Genomic DNA, 19,728 nt, shown 5'->3' with positions numbered 1-19,728 from the left:
GATGGTTCTGGAGATCCCAGCTCTCTCTCTTCTTTTTGGGATGAGCTGCAGCAAGGCTTAAGCTTAAGTTCTGGTCGCCGCCGGCCAAGCCCAGCCGGGCAGGGCCAGGGCCGCGCCACCCACACCTGGGGCTGCGCTGGCCAGGGCCGGTGCCAGTGCCAGAGAGAGCGAGGCATGCCCTGCAGCCCCCTTAAATCCATGAATTCGCAGGGGCCCTTATCGGCTTTGCCCTGGTCAGAGGGGGGGCTGGCCAAAGGGAAGAGTTTAAGAGGGAGCTTTTCAGGTAGCTTCTTAAAGGGCCATCTCCATAGCCCTTCCCCCGTTACCAAAGACACAACCAAAAACCCCTCACAGAAAACTCAATACACTCAAATATTAAGAAATGGAAATATTCGCTGGACAAAATTATTTCTGTTCCAAGAGAAATTCCCAAAACAGCTAACATGTTCCTCTCCAAGTCCATGAAAACTGAAGAATTCTGGTGCAATGTGTGAAGGCATTCAAGCAGTGTTTGCTGCTTATGCTAGCAAATCCATTTGATAAGATCTTTAGTATAACTGTCAGCTTCTAGCAAAATACCCAACTTGTGCTTCATCACATACATTCAATTTCATTGTCCTTGTCATAGGACGTTTTGCAGGGTTAATTGTGTTGCCTCTCGTTTATCTGTGCCAAACCTTTAAAGTGGAAAAGGGAAAAAATCCAGCCCCTTCTTCCTACCACCTTATCAGCAATTTGAACTCAGTTCTGCAGCTTTTCATGACATTTAAAAATTATTTAGTGAAATAGCTTTCTGCTTTTGAATCAAATGACTGATTAGTAACCAGTGAGTTTGTCAGCAATACTCAGCATCGATCACTTGTTAATTTACCTCAGCAAAAGCCTGCATTTAGCTTTGTAAGAGTCTTGCATTACACTGTTTTCTTACATTTCCTAGCATTACATAGTCCCATACCCCTATGCTTTGCCATATGACTTCTTTGCGTATTATAGTTGTGACAGCTGTGATGCAACAGCTGAGAATTTGCACAATACCTGTGCGGTAGCTGTGAATAGCCTGTGTTTTGCTAAAGGAGGTAAGGAGAGAAGTAAAAATCAACTAACTTCCTTTCTGAGCTCATCCTCTAAAACATCAGTCTACTTTCATCTCTCTTGTGTTTAAAACATTTTATGACATTGATTTTCATTATTATTTTATTTACTTAGTTACATTTATCTGTTTTATTATTTCACATTGCTTTGTCACTTTAGTGATTTCTTTGCACAACAGGCATAAAATAAAATGAGTGGGCTAAAAATCTGAACTAAGAGGAACCATATAGTTAGACAGCTGCCGAATTACATTGTTTAATCAGATACTATTAATATTCTGAAAATGTGAGATATGTGCAGTTCTAGCACACCTACACAAGTAGTTTACATTTATCTTTGCATTTTCCATATTTACACATCGTAATGCTTAACCTGTCTGGAGCAAGGTCTACAAACACAAATTAAATTCACATTTCGTTGTGCAACAACACACAAAGATCTCACGCTACGTTAGACATACTTTGACATCCGATACAGCCCAACCCAAGATCCGACAATGAAGCCAAACCAGAAAAGGAACCAAAGGAATTGGTATTTTCAAAGTTGCACTAGTGCTACCATGCACAACAAGTGTCACACAATCGCAGCTCACTGCTTGGAGCAATCATATAGATGTTAACAATTGGCTGTATTTCTCCTTCGCAGCCTCCTCACACATTAGCTGTACAGAATCTTATTTTTCAGGCAGACTGAAAAGTAAGGTTATCCATAATCTATCCTGTATGACTGCAAGAATTCCAAAGAAAAGACTATATAGAAACCACATATAATGGAAAATTCTACAAATTAAAAACAGGGAACAATACTACTGTGCTTTGAATTATCAAATATTTTTCTTCTAATCAATTTTTCTAAAAGGGTGAGATTAGAGCATTAAAATTAGCTTAACGTTTTTTGGTTCAGTTAATATCTATTTAATGTAGAGTTTACATTTTTATAAAAGCATGTTAAAAATTTCAGCATTTGGCAAAATGAGAACTCATTTTATCATAATACTGTTAATTTAATGCATGACTTGGAATTATACTTCAAAGTGAATTGGAAAAATATGACTTTTCTCTTGTTGTTGCAGGCATCTCTGTTCATGCACCAGTGAACTGACCTTAAATTTTAACGTAGGCAGCACAAAATCACTCTTATATTTCAACAAATTTTTCAATTCAATCATCTAGTCCATCAATTTCTGATAGATTTTGCAACAATCTACTCATGAAAGCTAAAACGATTTGTAACATTATCCTTTTACATCTATTCTCTGGAAAGACCTGCACTGAGTTCTGCTTTCTGCTATATATACATATAAAGTTAAAAATATATTTAGTAAAATATCAAGTGGCTATGAAACAACACAGCTAACGTACAGCTAGTGGCTTTTGGGCTTTGTTCTTGACAGGGTTTGGGTTTGTTAGGGTTTTTTTTGCTATCCTACTGGGTATTTATAAGTGCTAATTAAGTTTTTAACTATGTTAGTATGTAGTGACCATATCTCCCATTATAGTTAATGAGACTCCCAAACATCTTTTTGTGCATTGAATACTGAAATGTAAAACCACCTGAAAATTAAAAAGCTTAAAACTTACTATACAGTGAACTATTGTAAAGGGAAAATAAAAAACTACCAGAGTTGATGACCACAAATCTTGCACAACTGCTATTCAGACTTCACTTTTTCATCTGCTAAGTTCTGTTTCCTCTTCTTCCACTGACATAAACACTCATTTTTTCAATGCTTAATTCCTTTCTGTCCTTGACCCTCTCTGTCAACACAGAGCCCTCTCTTAAACCAATTCTGCTTTCTTTCTCTTTCGGCTAACTTAAAAGTATTCCTCCTTCTTACTGTAACACAAAAGTTTCTCAACTACTTGCATAACCCTTCCACTTGCTCCATTCTGTCTGTTGCTCATCTGTAAGTCCTCTCTCACATCTTCTATCACTATTTTCCTTGCATTTTCTTCTTTTGCCTCAAAATGTAGGCATGCTTTGGGCCTTGTGAGAATGACAGGGGAAGAGAGAGACATCTTTTTAACCTATTCAAATCCTAATTCCTGATCTGGTTCCTCACAGAAGTCTTCTGTTGCAAGTATTTATTTCATTAATCACTGTGCACAATAAAGCCACCTTGACAATCACTCAGGCTCAAAACTTTCACTTCATCTAATAAATGTATTGTTTGTTCAGGTTTCCCACATAAAGCTCATATTCCACCCCAAATTCTGGTCTGGGAAGAGAAAGAAGTACTTGGTCCATTGTCTCAGACTTTCAGATGTCCAGCAGTCCTCACAGAGCAAAAATTTAAACAGGCCTTTCAGAAGAATAATCGGTGGGCTTTGTTGTCTCATGTTTTGACCACTGCAGTATCCTCTCCAGTCTCAACAAAAATAACAAAAATAAGTACCCTGCTGGTACTTATTCAGAGGTAGTGCTTTAGAAGTGTTTCTTTCTGATCATTTTGATCACAGTAACCCTGGCTTTACTGTGTACCCTCGCTATGTCTTCCTCTAACATGCCAAATTTAAGGAGTTTGTAATCCAGCCCCAGCCTACCTACACCATTCCTCAGTGAAACACAGTACTGGTCTCTGTTACCAGCTTGTTACATTTTCAAGCAAACAAATTTTGCAGTTTCTTTACTTTTTTTTTTCCTTGAGAGATGGCAAGCATTATATTGTGACACTTAGTCCAAAACAACTCCTTAAAGCACTTTTTCCAAGATACCTTCCAGGTAACAGCATAGCACTCTACCCACTTGTCACTCCTGTCATGGTCTCCTTGTTTTCTCCTTTCTCGTTTCTGTGGTAACTCTTGAAATACAGTGAGTAATTTCAGCTTTATATTTGCACACTAACTGAACTAGCAGTGTCCTAATGAAATTAAGCAGCTGACCCGTTAACAAAATTGCATTCTCAGTTGCTATTTCTACTTATTTCAACAAATAAACACATATTAATTCTAAAAGAAGTTATAGAAAGGAATGAACCTTCAGATGAAAAGGTTACCTCACAAAATTGCTAAAACTGCCACAGTAATTACTGCAATTACTACAGTAATTAATACCTTTCTAAATGTTAAGAGTTTCTTGTACTAACCGAACTACATTTTAGGTGTAAGGAGGAGAGGGCTGCAGCAGCAAGCTGTGTGGGATAGAGCCATGAACTGCCCTGTGCCAGTCACAGCCAGTTGAGCAACCTGTGAGGTGCCAAACCTGCAGCAGCAAGCCTGAGGCAGCAGTGGTTTCCTCAGGCCGGCAGGCGGGAGGAAGAAACCATCAGGGGTAGAAACACTTAGAAAAACAGCTGGCAAAGCATCATGCTGAAGGGGGTGTGCTTCTGGACACTGGGGCCTGCAAGTGACCCACACCAGAGCAGGGGCACCCCTGAGGGACTGCAGCCCTGGGCAGCTCAGGCTGAGGTGAAGACTCCCCTCACTGCAGTCCATGGGTGACCCACACTGAAGGCAAAAGCAAAGAGCACCAGAGGAAAACCAGTAAGCAGCAAAGAGTAGCAGTAAGGAACTAAGCACAAAGCTGCTCACAGAAACCTACACAGATCCCTGACCTCCCACACTACCCATCGCCTCACCCAGGAGAGGGGAGGGACTGCTATGGCAGCAAAGGGGTGCTGAGACCATGACACAGGGCGGGAGGTGCCGGACAGCAGATTAGATTGGACAAGGGGGAAGAAAGGCTCAGCTGGAAGTTTCTTTCCTTTCCTTGGTACCTGAATCAGTGATCAGAAGTTTGATAATTGGCAACAAATTATGCAAAAATTCTGTGAATCCATGCTCTTCTACACACAGCTCAGTTAATTTTCAATAAAGTTTAAATTTTAAAAATGCCATTTAGTTATTTTATACTTGATCTTTTTGGTAGTATTTACACAATACTTCTGCCGTATTACTTGGGTAAAATCATTACTTTGGATTCTAGATATCTTTAATTTTTTTCTGTTATAAATGAGTCTTTTGGTTTTCCCAGAGTGAAAATCTTCACTTAAAAACCCACATCTTTTTTATGCCTACATAATTCACAGTAACTGTCACAACTACTGATAAACACAGACATTATACACCGAAAAATGGCTGATCAAGTATCTTAATAATTATTTAGTTGAAACATACTTTTAACTCACAAAACTTATTTAGATTTCAGTTAATCACAATTTTTTTGAAGGACAGTAAAACTTTTTTTGATACAGTATGTAATTATGTCTTTCTACTGCATGAGTTTCTGCTAATTACACAATTATGCAAGGAGATTAATATGAAAGATATTCTGAACTAACTGCTCGCTGTTAAAAACACAGTAAATGCACATATACTTCAGGCATATATACTTCATACAATCTCAATTATTTGTAGTGGTGTCAGTGGGGCAGTTTATTGTAGTACACAAAGGGCACTTCCCTTGTAGCAAAATATGGCCAACCTCCTCCTTAACATTCAAGAGTCTGAAGACATTTTTACTCTTTCTGTATATAATAAAACTACATATTTATAAACTATTAGCAAAAGAGTATCAGCAAAGGAGAATTTATAAAATCACTAGTTCCTCGTCCATCTCCCACTCCCTCATCCCCCAGCCAAATGGTAGTTTTGATGTCAGTTTTTGACTTTTTAAAGCCATTCCTACCTACATAATTGATCTCATTACTCTTAAATAGTGTAAAACACGTACCTGTACCATGGAAAACTAACTACCATACGTAAATAACAGGAACTACTGATGATCTAATTTATCACTATTAGAAAGCACCAGTAATAACTCTACATGACTTACCACACACATACATTTCAGATTGACATTTAGGAAAGCATGAATAATAAGGACCTGCATTGGCATTTTATCACGCCATACAAGCTTCAGCAATAGCTAAGGTCTGTTTCCATTAATTCTTATATAGTAACCATTTTGCAATTTACACTGTATTGCAGAAGCTGGGAGGAGCAGAAAAGTAGGTTGGGGTCAGTTATAAGGACATATCCCAAACTTAAAAATTAAGGTAATGTAGAAAGTTCAGGCAAACTACAAAACAGATTACTATTCTTTGCAACTCTCAAACTCAAGACAGCTTGTTTAAGGGGTTTCAGATTGTATGTAATAGGAAAACATTTTGAAAACACTGTTACCTGAAGAAGCTTGAATTGGAAAATCAGTGTCTGTCCACTCGGTTCAGATGTCATCTTATTTCCATAACCTACCTGCAACATTTTTCAGATGTATTGTGTGATGTAAAACATGATATATAGCAACACATGATGGTAGGAAAAAAAAAGGAAGAAAAATCCTGAGGCACTCAGACACTCACAGCAATTATATTGAAGAAGTCATCATCTCCAAGAGTATCCAAAATAGATGAAACTGTCTGTTTTGCAATAGTCAAGCGTAGCCCTTTCATGCTGCCACTGACATCTACTAAAATTACCACATCTTTTGGAGAAGTTGCTGCCTGGATGTACCTAAGACAAAAAAAAAACCAACAAACAAAACAACTTGTTCTTACTGCACTTTTCTCTTTTCAAATTTCTTAAACACTGCTAGTCATTTATTCCCTACCATTTTCTATTTCTGCAGTCAAATGCAATGACTCCATTCTCATCAGGTTCCCATTTAATTCCTGTTTTAAAAAAGAGATAGAAAGATCACATTACATTTTCACAGTACCTGTTCAAAATGTATCTGCGGTATTGGGGCAAAGTAGCACTTAATGAAGTTTCATACTTCAGCCTAACAGGCAGAAGTATTATAACATAGCAAATACTGAAAAAATTAATTTAATAAAATAGGAACACCAGAAACAATATTTTTTCCTCACTGCTTTTTAGCCTACTGTAAGGTGAAAACCTCTTGAAGCCTACTATGTTCATCATACTGCTGTCACCAAAGTATTGTCATACTAGGTCATTGATGCTGGCAAGCTTTATCAGGGCAATCCTTCCTACTTTTTACACTTGTTTTTTAGCACAAAACAAGAAACAGCCTTTAAAATAAGGCCTAACATTTCTTCTACCCTTGAAATGTAATTGAGCTTGAGAACTGAACTATAATCTAAAACTAACACAGATGTAGTAGCCATTACTTTCAGTCACTTTCAGACGTACAGGCTTATAGTAAACTTGCTCACAATAAACTCAAGACTTCAGGCTTTACAAAACATGGGTTGCTAAACCATGCCAGCTAAAGGAGGAGTTCCCACCATGGACCTGATCCAAAGACACAGTAGCTGAGGATCAGTTTATTTAACTTATTTAACACTTAATAGGTAAGAATATATATTTTAACCTATTTCTACAGAAATTATACAAGTGATCTAATTGCATTTTATTACAACTGGTGTGAAATTAAAGTATAAAACAAGTGTCTGAAATCTTTAAATGCAAAGATGTCAGGTTAAGTGGAAGTCTAAAAACTAAACAATAAACTACAATTAAGTCCCACTGTATGCATCAATAGAGCACATTATCTAACTTCAGTACTATATGAAGGATCTAATCTTTTTACCTTGCTTCTCTGCAGTCTGTTTGGAAGTTATTCTTCGTATGTGTGTATATGTATATCTGAATCAGAATGTCTGTGAGTACATGAGTTACCTTCACCTCCAAATGAAAATTGGCTGAAAAAGCTAAGAACGTTGGAAATGTTGATTAGAAATATATATCTCTGAAAATTAGATAAAGTAAAATCAAACCTGCAGGTATCTGTGAAAGTGATTTTGTGGCAATACTCAATGCAAATTTGCAGCCATAGCATTCTTTATTTTATTCCACGTAAGAACTTGTATTATTCTTACCTGGATATTGTCTGAAAAATCCTTTTGCACTTCCAAAGTACTGCCAGATAAGAGAAGGGTCACGATCAAAATTATCAACAAACACCTTATTTAAAGATTCTGACCAATAAACTCCATTAACAATGGCTGGATCTGGGGGACACCACAAAACAAACAAAAAGAAAAGTTATTTTACTTAAGTAGATTCCCTTTAACTCGATCATCTTCAGCTTATTCAGTACAAGTTAAAATTGCTCATTAGACCATCTATCTGGAGCTACTGTATGATTTGTTTTGGAGAACATAAACAAGTCAATAATAGATTATTTATTTAATTTACTTTCCCTAATTGCATGGAATGTCTCATGGCAACACTTTATACCTTTCTCTTTATATTTAACTTGGTAACTTCTCATTATATCTGAAATTTTATGTGTGGGAACAGAAAGTGAAACACCTTTCATTTCACACTTGAATGAATTATGTTATACAAACAAAAACAAAGTCTCATGACAAATAACATTAACTGTTATTTGGACAACACTGGACACAGATTTCACAACAATTACCTCATTATTTTTTAGTCCCATAGGAAGAGAAATACAAAGCAAATCCTTGATGTTGAAAATAAACCATTTCTGTTTAAAACATCCCCATCTACCAATTCCTAGAAACCCAGGCTACCTAAGTATGTTTTTAAGCTGCAGATTTGGTTCAGTAGTGGGAAATCAGAAATAAATGAACATATCTTAAAAAGTTACTCGATTTCGAACTGTGACTTTTGAAAGATGGGAAACAATTAAGATATGCTATATGCCCAATTCAGTCTCTATGTAAAGTCAGCAGAAGAGAAAGGAAAAAATGGAACTAAAATCACAGATGCATCATTTCATTTGTAAAAGTGTGCATACATGAATTCACATTAACATTTGCTCAAGCATTTGAAATAATGCTTCCGCTAGCTTGCAAAATAATATCACAGAATTATTGCTGTACTGATTTCAGAAGATTGCTTAGAATTATTTTAATGGAGTGGAGAAAAGGTGAATTGTTATCATTCCTTACGTTCATCAAGAAAAACAACAGAAAAAGGGAAATGTCTCAGCTACAAATCTTTGAATATTGCTTTCATCTAAATATTTAAGTTTACATAGACTCCTGAAAAAGTGAGGTCAGCAAAACAGATGTTTTTAAAACATGTCTGGTATAGTTACTTGTTTCTCTAAGGATGAAATATACATGTAAAACCTGTCCAACCAGGCACATAACAAACAAACCCATGTCACTAGTCCAACAGTACCACAGTACTACTTCAGTTTTGCCTTCCTGGCAAAATCTATCATCCAGTTGTTTCCAAGTCCGCAGTTACTCCAACAACAAGCTGTGACTAAGACATTACAAATTAACTGTCAAGACTGCCCATGCTGGGGATCTAGCATCAGTCTGTAAAAATATGCTCCTAGTTCTGCACCCCAAAATATTGATCCACTGTTCAGCATTTAGACGTTACGTGAGAAGTGAAGCTCTAAAATGAAAAGGCTATTCTTAGTCCACTGGAACCTCCCAGTACCGGTTCAAACACTGATACTCTGGTGCTGCTCCTATACAAGTTCTGGTGAGGCAGATGAATGACCAAAAGGTACAGTGGCATTATTGGCTCATCATTACAATATTGAGATATGGTGATAAGTTTAATTCATCTTTGAAAAGAGCAACATAGTTCAGAATAGTTCATAGGGTTGGTTTTGTTTTGGGGTTTTTAGTCGTCGTTGTTTGGAGTTTTTGTTTGGTTTTGTTTTTCTCGGAAGTGTTGCTAGAAAAGCCTGTTTAAAGGAAAAAGAAGGAATTTTTCCTCAAGCATCTAGAGGACCATAAGCTCTTCATATACCCTTCAGTCATCAGGATTAGTGAAAAGCCAAATGAATCAAACAATTCTATCTTATATTTAAAATAAACTGTAATGGGTCTTAGCAAGTTACATTTAGATCTCATCCTAACACTGCACATTGTAGCTCAGTATTTTACAGTATCATCAGTTCATCAGATGTCTCCTATCCTGGATTCCTCAGAGGTTAATTTTTAATGCCCATTCTTAATGAATCTGTTGTATAGTGCCACCCATCTAAGCAGAACCTTCACTCTGCCTCACAATGACAATTTCCTTTGAGTTCTATATACACTCCAGCTCTGTAAGATCATGGGAAAACTTCAGTTGTCCACCTGTTAAGCTCTAAACTGAATGTTAAATCCTTCCAGTGGCACATCTATAGCTAAAAATACAGATATAAATCACTTTTTTAAAAAAAATAAAATTAAAATATCCATGCCACCACGTTATTTTCTAGCCCATCTGTGAAGAGCCACTTAACATGTTCATATGTCTGTACTACATATTAGATAATTCCATGGAAATACAAGCAGAAAATTTTCCTTGAGCATGATGGATGGTGTATGTATCACAGAATCACAGAATATTAGGAGTATATATCACCAAATCACAGAATATTAGGAGTTGGAAGGGACCTTGAAAGATCATTGAGTCTACTCCCCTTGCCAGAGCAGGATCACCCAGACCAGGTCACACAGGAACACGTCCAGGCGGGTTTTGAATGTCTGCAGAGAAGGAGACTCCACAACCTCTCTGGGCAGCCTGTTCAGTGCTCTGTAACCCTCACAGTGGAAAAGTTTTTTCTTATGTTCAGGTTGAACCTCCTATGCTCCAGCTTGCTAAATCCTGCATTAGGTACACAACACTAATCTTTAATCATCTAAATGCTGATTGCTATAAGCATTAATGCAGTGACTCTGAAACTAATCTGAATTTTTAGCTGAAAGGAGGAGCATTAAGCAGGCACTTGAAATAAGAGGGCACAATTAAAAGGTATGGTGACTGTATTCCTCCAAAATGAAACCCCGTGACAATTCACTACCTTCCTACACCGTGTGTATCTATTATGGTGGCTGTTCTTTACCAAGTTCAATTTTATGCATCAACTTTTTATAAAAAAGTAAATAAGGTTACATTTATTTTAATCCTTAGAATACAGAGAAAAGTGGTGAAGAAAAAATGTATTCACAATACAAAACTGCAGGCATACAGATTTCACATGGAAATCGTATGTGTTCAATAGCTATGGTATCTTCAGGCAGAAGGATTTCAAACCCAAGCTCCTTGTTCTAAATTTGGTAATGACTATGTGGACACATCTCTGTCCACATGCACCACCCTAAATACAACTGAGTTCTTGACATTATTAAAATTTTACAGTCTCATCTTCTAATAACCTATATGTCAAGTTTGTAGTTCTGAACAATTTTCAATTTTAATATTTACACTAAATTATTTAAATTGCCCCCAGTACTTCATTCAGAAACAGTATTCTCAAGTTCTTATATTACTGGTGAATGTCATCTGCATCCCCAAAATAATTAACTTGCCAGAAGTGGGAAGTTAATGCTAATGAATATTCAGAAATTTGGGGTGGGAGAAAAAAGAATAAAAGATAAAGGTTAATATAAATGCAAAATAATTAATGTGATGTTCTGGGGCTCAAAGAAAATAAATGCAAATAGCTTCTGCCATAATTCTTGAAAGATAATTTCTGCTTTTGCTTCCTGGCAGTAACAGCTAAAATATAATTAAAATATTCCTTTTCCCTCACCTTTTAGATGGGCTGACATGCAATTATATGGAATTTTGCTGTACTACTGTTTGTGTAGAAGTTACCTGTTTTTTACTGATATTATAACATAAAAACAATCCCCAGGCAAATAGGTACATTGACATGAATCTGAAACAAAATTACCAAAGAACAGTACAAACGCATGTAGCAATTAAGTTGCTGTCATGGATACTGCGGACCAGAAGAAATAAGTCTGAAGACTCAACAAAGGCAACAAAGATGTGCAGACTGAAAGATGTGCAGCACGCCAAAAGTCAGAAGTAGAAGAGAATGTATTTTAATTCACAGAATCCATAAAAATATCTAGACTACTATAAGTCTATGGAAGGAAACTAATACATACACAACACAGTTTGTTTGCTAATTATTCCAGAAAGCTCTGTATAATATAAGAGAGACCACTAAGTAACTCAGAAAGTGGAGAATACTTCTCTTTCTTGACATACTCTGCTTTATTACCAAGAAAAAAACATTACCAATGAATTTTACTCCCCCCCGCATTATATTATATCTGTAATATAATAATTAATTTTTCCTCGAAAGCCATCAAAGATGCTGGCATGCAAACTGGTGCTGGTTCTTGTAATAACTGACAAGCTGCAAGGCAGCCGCTCCTCTTGCAGTGCGGTACTGTCATACAGTAAAGCACTATGAGCACAGCCTACAGCACCAAGCTCTGGAAAAGGAATACAAAATTCAGCACCCTTCTGGCTCAAAGATAGCAACAATATTAGCTTAGTTTTGATGACACTGACAACATATTTAGTCTGGTCATATTTTAAAGAATAACAAAATCACATACTTTGCTGGGATGTACACAAGTAATCTAATAATTATACTACTCAACACTAATACAAATGCTTTTCAGGGTGGTCCAACATATTCAAAAGCTGGGGCTGGATGCCAATTTTGGCAACTGCCTTTGCTATTTTCTCTCTCTTCCCCTCCCTCTGCCTCCACTGGGTAATGTGGATGCATCAGCTTACAGATCAAAGCATCTGGCCATCTGTAGACACAAAAGAAGATGTTTGTCTGTTTTGCTTCATGTGCTGAAAACCATTCACCAATGTCAGGAATCCCATTCCCTCCTTGTAAGTAGGTGGGGTTGTAAAGACTTAAAGTGTGTGACTCTATAAAGGCATAGCAGTAGGTATTTAGTTGTTTCAGCTTTCATTATCACCCTGATAACATTCCCCTTCTCCTTTGAAGTGGCAACAGCAGAACTGGAGTATGGCCAGATGTGTTTATTTCTGTGCTGAGTTTTATGGTGTGGGGAGGAAGTGGGGATTGTGTTTGGGGTTTTTTTTGTTTGTTTTTTTCTTTGTTTTTCTTTGTGAACAAGGTGGTCTGAGATTCCACTTTAGTTCATTTGAAAGCCAGAACTACAGCTGCAAACTCCTCACTAACACCACTTTGGGGTGGAGATTCAGTTCTGACTCTGCAAAGAGCTTGACACCTAATGAACGATAGCAATGTCCTGCAGCAAATCAGTGTAGTTATGAGGTCACTCATTCAGCTACTGACTTGGTTGGACCCTGCTTAACTTATTAGATGTAACAGCTAAAAGCAACCACTATGCGGGTTGATCTGTGAATCGGTTAGACCAAAGCCCTGGAAACGGCATATAAGCATGATCTATGAACACAGAATATTACCTTTTTAAAAAAATTAAAGGAGGAAGTTGAAGCAAAAGTCAAAGGCTTCACTTACTGTTCATCTCAGGAAAAACTAGAAAGATGCTGCTTAATAGAACTGTTGTCACAGGAGCCAGGCACATGGGGCAGTGGCCATTATCTATCACTAACTTAACTCCTTATCTATCACTAACGTGGTCTAACAAAATAGGATTGCCTACCCAGCAAATGCTAAGAGGCCTTTAGCTGAGGACAACTAAAGTCAAAACTCAGTAATCCTGGCAGATGATCACTTCATACATTAACGTGACCACAGATACCAAGATATTTCCGTATTTTCAGAAAAACATTTCAACATTTTTGCAGTTTATGGATTGAAGACTATGAAACCTGAAAGACTGCTATGAAAATACCACACCCTAGAACTCTAGGATGCCAGGGTGTGACTAAGAGACAGGGCGAACAACATGAAAAGCCACTCTAAAAACAGTTTTCCAAGTAGGAAAAAGAAAACAAATGCTCAGAACATAGGAATTAACCAAATTGAATAGAGACACTAAATGCACTGCAATTTCATCACAGAAACAAAATTAGTCTTGAATACTGAAAAAAAAAAGTCAATGGCAAGAAGAAAGTTCTGTGCAGGCTGATGGAACAGTGACTATCAGCAACAGGAAATCTAAGCCTCTGCAAGTGGCAGGGCAGGAAGTGTCATGGCAAACGATGCAGGAAGCCAGTGGAACACAGTGCAAACTAGAGAAAAAGAATGCAAACGTGACTGCTGCTAAATGAAGCCAACCGTGCTGTAAGATATTTAACACACAACATACCAAAAGGGACCATTTTAGCAGAGTTGTAGTCAAACTGATACTTCAAAGAGAAGGCACAGTCTTGGGAATAAAAATCATCCTTATGGAATTTTCTCAAGAACAGACCTGCTCACAAATCTTTAGAAAAGCCATTTAAAGTACAAGACCATGCAAAGTGCTAAACTAACATTTCACAATACGCGTCTAATTCCTACTGCTCAGATATTCAGCAAGACAGAATTATACAAACTGCCAACTTGGTTACACGACACACTGCAGCAAGGACCAACAAATAATACTTCAAACAGGAGATGTTAAGGGCCTCCTAGTTTTATCAGCCCATCATGCCTCTTGCATACAAAAAATGGAGGTATGAGAACCTTTAAAAAGAAATGTTTTAGCATGTAAAGTGCATTACAGTTCTATTGGGCTATAATAAACTAAACCTTTGCTGCTACCTTCCTGGGAGTAACAACATACTATCAGCATAGAATGTGCAAATATCCAATACGACAGCACACGTATCTATGCGCTTCACAAGTCATGTCAAATCAATGGTCCCTTACTGCTTTAGTGGTTTATATTTTCTGTGTAGCACTTTTTCCCTTGCACAAAGAACATTTGCACAATTTGAGTAGAATGAAAGTTTTACTCCAAGAAAAAAAAAATTGGAAAAACCCTCACAGATATGAAAATGTTCAGCTGGTTCAAAACCTCTGAAGCTAGTACTAAAACATACTGAAAACACTGAGCAGATGCACAAATGCATCTTGGGATGAATACATTACAAAATCAGTTATGGATTCTTGAATACTATTTGCTGCTTCAGGAATGTGCCAAATAAAAGCTGCAAGAAAGACACCTAGATAAACAAAGTACGGCATTAAAATGTCTTTATAAGGTTTTAGCCAAACAATGTTTTGAAACAGTTTACATTCTAGCCAAGCATACTAACACTTCACCAGAAGAGCAAGCCTTCTTTTCTCCTCTTCACACAACAAAGATCCAAGAAAAATCAAAGAAGAATCTGTTTTGATGGAGAAACAAATTATTACTGTATTCTAAAATAGCAGACCAAATGAATGAAATGTTTATTTAGACAAACTTCTATGATCCTGTGTCAAATGTCAATCTTCTGTGCTCCATCCTAAATAAAAGCTACAATTTTTACATGTGCCATACAATCATTTAATCAAATGTTTTTGCATATTCAATCCTAAAGGTTTTCAGAAACCCAGAACTATTACATTGATTACCACTGTTTACAGATTAAGAATGTTTTTTCAACACAGTTCATGGAGGAAAAAGTCTTGAAAAATCTTTAAGTAATGCAACATAAAGAGAAAAAAACAAATAAAACTCTCCAATGCATTCCTAGCATATAAACTCAGTCCATTAAAAATAACCTTGTGTCAGATAATGAGATTTTTTCATTAATATATTCCAGACTAAAAGATACCCTGCCTACTTTTCCCTGTTGGTTATTTTAAGCCAGTAACAGAACATACCCTTATTCCCTGATTGCTTTTTCTGATTAAAATAATGAAAGAAACACAAGTCAAGAAAGTTAGCACTTCAAAAGAGAACAGACCAATTACAATTATTGTTCATTGTTTTTTAAAAGGTATATTACTATGAGAAAAGAGGGGAACAGTTTGCACAATAGAGGCTAATGATGAGCAAAAGTCTACAAGAAATTCTCCACAGACAGATAGAAAGTGGAAATAGCTGCTCTCAAAGAATAATTAGGTATATAATAACAATAACATATTTAAAGTATAATATATATATATTTACACCCACATGCCTGTATATAGATGTAGGCAATAGATGCATAGTGGGGTTCTTTTGTTACTGGTTTGGGGTTTTTCTGATCTTTCTTTGGGTTACATAGTGATTACACAAAAATAGAAGAGAGTACCAAGAAAACCTCAAACCCAATTATTTTCCAGACTCAAGTGCAGAGAATAAAGGTAAGGAGAAGGACAGCTTGTATGTTTAAAGCAACTAAATTTCTTTTCACTTAGTGTAAGACAAAGGCAACTGCTTTTGGAACAGGAGAATGGTGCCCTAATTGACATTTCTTTAACCTGTTTGGGTGGAATTTTTTCCCATTGCTGCTGAAGGAAAAAGAATGAATCTTTTTGTAAACATATACATTACATAAATAATGCCTAGCTTTGGGCACTAACTTCAGCTCCAGGTAGGAAACTGATCAACAAGGCAACAAAAACACACTTCAGCCTCATGAAAAGGAGGAATTACGTTTATAAATTATTTTTGGAGAAAGTGATTTTCAAATTTTTCATAAACTTAAAGGAAGTATGTCTAAATGGTAATTCATACCACTCCCTTTTTATTCTGCAATATAACATATATTTCATGCACGATCTTTTCACCAGTGCATTCCAGGCAGACCTTTCAAGCAAGCAACATGTTACCGACACATCTTTAAAAGCCAAATGAAGCCGGATGAGACAACACTAATTAAGCTAGTCCAACACATTTAACTGTCTCCTTACTGGTCCTGCAGCTGTGACTGTCTGGGGTCAGATCCCATAATTTCTGTGCTTATATGCTTAAAGTTTCTTTTTCCTTCAGTGATGCTAATTGTAAGAACAACTTGCTTCACTTAAGGGATGCTTGGATAAATTAGGTAATTAGGTAATGCCTAGGATAATAAAAAATGAAGCTGAAATAACTTATCAGACTTCTGTTCAGATAAGCACCCAAAATCAAAGGTCTTGAGACTCTGGACAGTAAAAGTGCTTGGGTTAAAACTAGTTAAAAGTCTCAGTTAACATTAAAATGTCTCAGTTAACATTAAAATGTACTCTCTCCAAGGTCAGTAAATTCACTCTGATTAAAAGGGATGTTGCTATTGCCTTGCTTCTCATTCGTATTCTCAGTCTAGTGACACTTTTCTTTTGTGCTTCATTTACTTAATCCTTGAAAATTTTGTCTTTGTAGTCCACACTCTTCCCCTACAGTTCAAAGGGTTCCACACTCTTCCCCTACAGTTCAAAGGGTTCCACACTCTTCCCCTACAGTTCAAAGGGTTCAGATGCCATTTTCCTCACTCGCTATTCCAATATAACGTCCCTCAAAGTGAAACAGGTGAGTTGCAGCAAGCAAGAACAAGTCAGTTTGAATATATAAACCTGAAATATTTTCTGAAGAGGCTCAGGGACCCAATGAAAGTCAAGGCAACAAACCTTCCTGAGTTCACACTGAGCCCACTTACACATATGCCCAGTTAAGTGTGGTACAGGACCATACTGTGATACTGATTCCAGTGCCAGAAGTCACAGAGCTGAACTGCTACAGCAGCAACCATGAGCTAATGAGGGGACTTATAGCAGGACTCATTATCTGCAATTCCACACTCTGCAGTAGCCTTTTAATGCTCTCAGTTGAGCTCTAATGTGTGCCATGGATATGCCTTTATACATTCCTGTGTGGGTTACCTAGTACCCAGGCCCAAGTGGACAGAAATAACAGCATTAAACAACTGCTGCTTCCAACCTTTCACAATGGGAGCTGAAACGGTGGCTCGACAGCTTCTAACCAGTCATCAGAGAAGTTAATACTCATCAGAGAAAATAACACAGAAAAAGCAAACATGAAAAAGGAGACAGAGTGATTTTCTACCATTATAGGCCAATAGTAAATTATTGTCACTTTCTTGCCCCTGGAAGCAACAAGGAAGTAGGGGAGGCACCATGATTAACAGGGGTGCCTCAGGTCAAAAAGCCTCTTAATACTGTACAGGAGATAATGTGTATTAGCAAACCTTCACTGGCTCACATCTGTCAAAAGGCAAAGCCCAATCCCAAGTAACTAAGCAACAGCTGCTGAATAAGGCATGGTAGAGAGCAGGGCTTTTTAGAGGAAAAACTTAATGTTACCGTGTAGCCTGTACCTGACATGTAGTTGCCATGGTAATGTGGATGTATTAGAAACACACAGATTAGATCCACAGCCAGAGACAGACAAACTAGGATACAAGAGAGATAGAGCACATTATACATCTTGTGTGGTGATGCCAACATTTCCAAAAGGCTTGCTGTTAAAGACAGAGAATAGAAAAAGGATTTAAAAAGAATCTGTGAAGCTAAAGCTCTTTGCAAGAACAAAGCAGCAGCTTGAGTAGACTCTGGGAATTGGATTTGAGGCAGAATTTGAGCAAAACCAGATGGAATAAGCAGAAAAGTCTGTGCATCTTTGTCCAATATCCAGTAAGAGCTAAAAGAAAGAAAAATGGGAAGATAGGAAGTTCTCTGCAACCTTGACTAAATCAGTTAGACTAAGAAAGTTCCTTTTAAATTAAACAATGACTAAAGTTAGAAAGACACTGCAAACACTGTCCTAGAGATCTTAAAATGTGAAGACAAACAATTCAGGGGAAGGATTAAAAAATATAAATACAGTGGTCCAGGACAATATGTTGCCCTGACTATTTAAATAACAACTCCAGGATGTTGAATTTTCAGAAGCACAGTCCATAAAATCATATAAAACAGTGACAGGCAAGATTTCATTTCTCAATTTCACACCTTGCAGGAAAACGGTTTTACATATCTGCTAGCTGCAGATTATAATCTTTCTGCATCACTTGAGAATTTTTTTTCATTCTAATACTCTAGAAAATAGGTAATCTCAACTTTGACAGCCACTTGGAAGGCACTGATAGGAAAGTATATCTGAACAATATTCATAGCTCTTTTTAAGTATCAAAGTGAAAAAAACTCAATCAAAAATGGTTGTGGTTCATCACGTTTCAATATCTTTCAGAGAAGTCTCTGTTACATGCAGCAGTTTTTTTTTCCTATGTAAGCAAAACTTTTGATTAGAGCCTGTATTTATTGACTTGCAGTGCATAAACTCATCTTCTAACATGAAGTGAAAGTCATGCAACAGAAATGCCATTTGACACAGGTGATATGCTTTACCAGTCTCTAAACTGTTCATGCAAAACTTAAAGACAATTTGTCAAATCTAAGTCTAAGAAGTACTTCTGCAATGATTTCAGCATTCAAAAACTAAACAGGGTAAGCAGAAAAGCACAGCCTAGACCTGATGCTTTTTTTACTAAAAGCACTGAGTTCAGAATTATCCAAAGTCCCACTGCATTCATAAATAATCTAATTCACTAATAATTTTCAAAGAATTGCTTAAACTATTAGTGATTATGAAGAGCAAAAGATAGGAAAGAATGAAACAACTGCAAGAAAAGAAAACCACCTTGCAATAGGACAAAAGATAATGGTTTTACACAAAAAGAGAGTCGATTCAGACTAGTTATAAGGAAGAAATATTTTATGGTAAGGGAGGTGAAACACTGGATCAGGTCACCCAGAGAGGTGGTAAATGCCCCATCTCTGGAAGAATTCAAGGTCAGGTTGGACAAGGCTCTGAGCAACCTGATCTGTTTGGAAGATAATCCTGCTTATTGCAGAGTGGGTTGGACTAGATGACCTTCAAAGGTCCCTTCCAGCCCAAATCATTCTTTGATTCTATGATCTACAATCCCGAAAAAAATATATGACAGCACACAAATAATTTATTGCCAATTTTCCATAGTAGTAATAATAATAATCAATACACAAAGCTTTTAAACAGAGGTTTAAGTCACATGATAAAATCTATACTTTCAACAGCCAGTAAATTATAGGTGACAAGAGAGACAAAGAGGCACAAAAGACTGTACATGTGCTACAAATAATGTCATGAGCAAAGCTATAAGG

At 36.9% G+C, this 19,728-nt stretch overlaps 1 protein-coding gene across 1 annotated transcript in view; it reads right to left on the bottom strand.

The window, feature by feature from the left end:
* Window positions 1–6,394: 6,394 nt before the first annotated feature.
* Window positions 6,395–19,728, bottom strand: part of LOC104542942 (voltage-dependent calcium channel subunit alpha-2/delta-3-like) — a gene marked incomplete at both ends in the record, with an annotated part of 26,611 nt that continues 13,277 nt past the window's right edge. Inside the window, 3 exons of the mRNA XM_010187416.1 lie at window positions 6,395–6,545; window positions 6,643–6,703; window positions 7,877–8,008. Of these exons, the coding sequence (XP_010185718.1) occupies window positions 6,395–6,545; window positions 6,643–6,703; window positions 7,877–8,008 (344 nt within the window). The remainder of the gene's footprint in view (window positions 6,546–6,642; window positions 6,704–7,876; window positions 8,009–19,728) is intronic.

This window comes from Mesitornis unicolor, unplaced genomic scaffold (genome assembly GCF_000695765.1).
Source record: "Mesitornis unicolor isolate BGI_N332 unplaced genomic scaffold, ASM69576v1 scaffold23336, whole genome shotgun sequence".
Lineage (NCBI taxonomy): Eukaryota > Metazoa > Chordata > Aves > Mesitornithiformes > Mesitornithidae > Mesitornis > Mesitornis unicolor.
Note: the sequence above shows the minus strand (reverse complement) of the source record. Positions and strands in the feature narration are given on the sequence as shown.